This window comes from Solanum pennellii, chromosome 4, assembly GCF_001406875.1.
Source record: "Solanum pennellii chromosome 4, SPENNV200".
Classification (NCBI taxonomy): domain Eukaryota; kingdom Viridiplantae; phylum Streptophyta; class Magnoliopsida; order Solanales; family Solanaceae; genus Solanum; species Solanum pennellii.
Genome location: NC_028640.1, coordinates 69,239,476 through 69,242,933, shown reverse-complemented (window position 1 = coordinate 69,242,933; position 3,458 = coordinate 69,239,476). Strand labels below are relative to the sequence as shown.

The 3,458-nt window shown below is 31.1% G+C and overlaps 1 protein-coding gene across 1 annotated transcript; it reads right to left on the bottom strand.

Annotated features, from left to right (window-relative positions):
- Nucleotides 1–205: 205 nt before the first annotated feature.
- LOC107016172 (cytochrome P450 71A1-like) lies at nt 206–2,055 on the bottom strand. The gene is made up of 2 exons (XM_015216663.2): nt 1,123–2,055; nt 206–1,046 (listed from the first exon to the last, which is right to left on the bottom strand). The coding sequence occupies exons 1-2, from the start codon at nt 2,011–2,013 to the stop codon at nt 423–425; spliced, it is 1,515 nt and encodes a 504-aa protein (XP_015072149.1). The 5' UTR covers nt 2,014–2,055; the 3' UTR covers nt 206–422.
- Between the last annotated feature and the right edge of the window lie 1,403 nt (nt 2,056–3,458).

Below are 3,458 nucleotides of genomic sequence, written 5' to 3'. Positions count from 1 at the left end.
CAAAAATCGAATTGGTATTTACTCCCGCAAGTTTGGTCAAACAACCTTACTTTTTATTAGTGATTAGACGCAAAAGGGCAATCATGGAATTTACAAAAATATATTATTTAAAATAACTAGACTTTTGTTAGAAAAATCAAAAAAAGAAAGGCGAGTGTAATATTTCAATTTCATAACAAAAAATAATGTAATAACGAACAAACTTAAGAGGGAGATCAATAAAATTATCTCAAATCGATAAGACGGAAATTTAAAGTAATATACATTGAATTTTCAAAAAGGGATAACAACTTTATTCGTGCAACAGATTTTCTTGGATGAAGCAAGAAGTGAAAGAAGACCAATTTTAAAATGTGTTGCTTTGTCAAACATGCAATTTTATTTAATGCTAGATATAGCTTAAACAGAACAAGATTGAAGTCCTAATAAAGATGGAGTGGAAGTCTTGGTTCCATGATCAAAGATATCGGATTTTTTGGGTGTATAGTCAATCCATAAATCTCGTCCATGCTTATATCTTCTGGCTTCGTATCTCCTCCTAATTTCCAATTGAATCCATGCAACAAATTAGCCATTGTTGTTTGAACAATCTTCAAGCCAAGGCTATATCCCGGGCATCTTCTCCTTCCCGAACCAAATGGCAACAACGCGAAATTTTGCCCTTTTATATCTATGTTATTTCCTATGAATCTTTCGGGAACGAACTCTTCTGGTCTATCCCAATACTTTGGATTTCTTCCTAAAGACCATCCGCTTACAAAAACAGCTGTCCCTTTTGGTATGTCATAACCGGCAACATTACAATCCTCGAGAGAGTAATGGGGAGCAAGCAATGCACATACAGGGTGAAGTCTAAATGTCTCTTTGATTATGGCATCGATATAAGGTAGCTTAGAGAAGTCCTCTTCTTCTACCCATCGTTCTCTTCCAATGGCGATGTCAAGCTCTTGCTGTGCCTTCTCCATGATGTTTGGTCTCCTCAAAAGTTCTTGAAATGCCCACTCTATCGTTGTTGCTGTAGTATCTGTTCCACCACCTACCAAATCCTGACATTGATATAAAGTATATGTTTATCTATACATCTTATATTATTCTAGATTTAGAGAATTTAAGTAAACTTACATTTATTAATGCCATCATACTATCTGTAGTAAGCTTAATTTCAAGATTAGGGTCATCAGCAAGGTGTAACATAACATCAACCATATCCTTTGGAATATAATTCTCCTCTTTATGCCTCTTTGCCTTGTGATCTTCAAGTACATATTCATAAAATTCTGTCATATTCTTTCTTAATGCCTTCATTCGTTTTACGTATCCTTGTAAGTCGAACCAACTAAGCCAAGGTATCCAATCCCCAATATTAATAAGCCCACTAAGAACAAACCACTCATCAAACATCCATTGCAATCTTTCGTGAGTTACTACTGAAGCATCACTAGTATAATATGTTTCACTCATAATCAACCTATTTATAGTGCGAAGAGTAAATAGAGCTAAATGATGTTTAAGTAAAATTGGTTTTCCTGAGAGAGGAAAAAGACGAGAAATCAAAGTTTGTCTTTCCTCTACACGAATATACTCTAATGAATTAAGTGTTGTAGGATTAAGTAGTCCGGTTAGTGATATTTTTCTAGTTTGACGCCAGTGTGGACCGTAAGATGCCCATGTCATGTCTGAATAGTTAAAGCTAATGTACTTACCCGCAGCTAATGGAGGGCGAGAAGCAAAGATTATATCATGTGTTTTTAATATCTCTTTAGCCATTTCTGGAGATGATACTATCAAAACAGGCTTCGAGCCAAATTTTAGTAGCATTAAATCTCCATATTTTTGTGAAAGATGGTGCAAAGATTTATGTGGGAGTGAACCAAGGAGGTTCAAATTTCCAATAATTGGCCATGGCTTTGGACCTGGTGGTAGTTTCCTTTTGGGATGGTTCAATTTTTTAAAGACAAAAGCTAATGCAAATAGCCATGAGCCAAACACTATGAAAACCCAAGGGATGTCCATCTTTGACAATTAGTGACTGAAGTTGAATAGATGTAATAATTCAAGAATGCTTCACAAATATTTATAGGGCAATTTAATAATCAATAAAAAGAGAAGAAGTGGTTGCATATTTCAAAGTGGCCCCATATATTGCTTAAAAAAATCATATTTTTTCAAGATTGCTGCAAAATTATTAATACCGAGAAAAGTTGGTAAAATTTAAGTGCGTCATCAAGTGATGGAAAAAATAATAATTAGTGCACGTGTTGCAATTATCAATTAAAAAAAATCACTGTTTTGTGATTGCTTATTTTATTTTATTACATAAAGAAATGTCATGAACACTTCTTGTATACTAGAATTGGACAAAGTACATTAGTATGAATTATGTTGTAGTAATGATATTTTTTTATTTTTAATTAAATATTTTGAATTAAAACTTTTTAAAATGGAGATAATTTGGAAATGTCACACCAAGTAATTGATTCTCTATAATGCGCTATTCGATTTCAATTGGAGCTCCAATACAAGTTACAGTAGGGTAGATGATAACGGCTTAGTGTAGAGGAATATTTAAACGAGATGAGGCAAGACAGAACATAATGGGGCAAGATAAGACTTTCATTTTTAAGAAATGCAAATGGAGCTTCGGAAGTTGGTGGGTTTGACTAATTCTTTTTTTAAAAAAAAATTGGGAGCAAAATACTACATTCGTTCACTTTTACTTATCACAGTTTGACTTGACACATCAATTAAGAAAATAATTAATGATAAATATATTTTACCAAACTATTCTTATTAAATGATGATTTAGAAAATGATTTGAAAAATAAATATCCAATGTTAAGGATAAAACATTTAAAAAAAAATTGTCTTCTCTTAATATGTTAAAAGTGATAAAGTAAATAAAATATTATATTTTAGAAATAAATACAATTAAAAGTGAAAGAGAGAAAATATTATAGTATTTTTTTTGGATAGATATTTTGTGTTAAAGAACTTTCTACTTTCGTTTGTGTGGTCCAGCCTATATCCCATGTGTTAAAAAGGAAGAAACTCTTCCTTTTTTGTTTGCAATAAATTTTTGATATATCTTTATTGAATTTGCTACAGGTCAATAATTACAAAGTTAAAAAATAGGCACATTTTATCTCTATGAATAAGGGGCTCTACATCATTATAGAGATAAAATTATTAAAGAGTAGAGTGATTTATATTATACACTGTGGATGTGTGTTTGGTTCTTCAATTGGATTTAATTAAATTTTGATTTGATTTTTTGATTCAGTTGTAGAAAATTGTGCACCATAGTTTATACTAAATTAGATCGGTTTGATTCGATTTTTTCTACTTTAGTTCGATTTAGTTCAATATTTTTTAAATTTGTGAATAAAAATAAAAAGAAAATATGATAAAATATTAAGAATTTCATGTGTTTAATTTATAATTAAGAAGACGTAGTATAA

Excerpts from the sequence above, each read along its gene's own strand:
- LOC107016172 (XM_015216663.2), bottom strand. The coding sequence starts at position 2,013 with ATGGACATCCCTTGGGTTTTCATAGTGTTTGGCTCATGGCTATTTGCA. Across the intron at positions 1,047-1,122 it reads GTATGATGGCATTAATAAAT|GATTTGGTAGGTGGTGGAAC; the intron begins GTAAGTTTACTT and ends TATCAATGTCAG.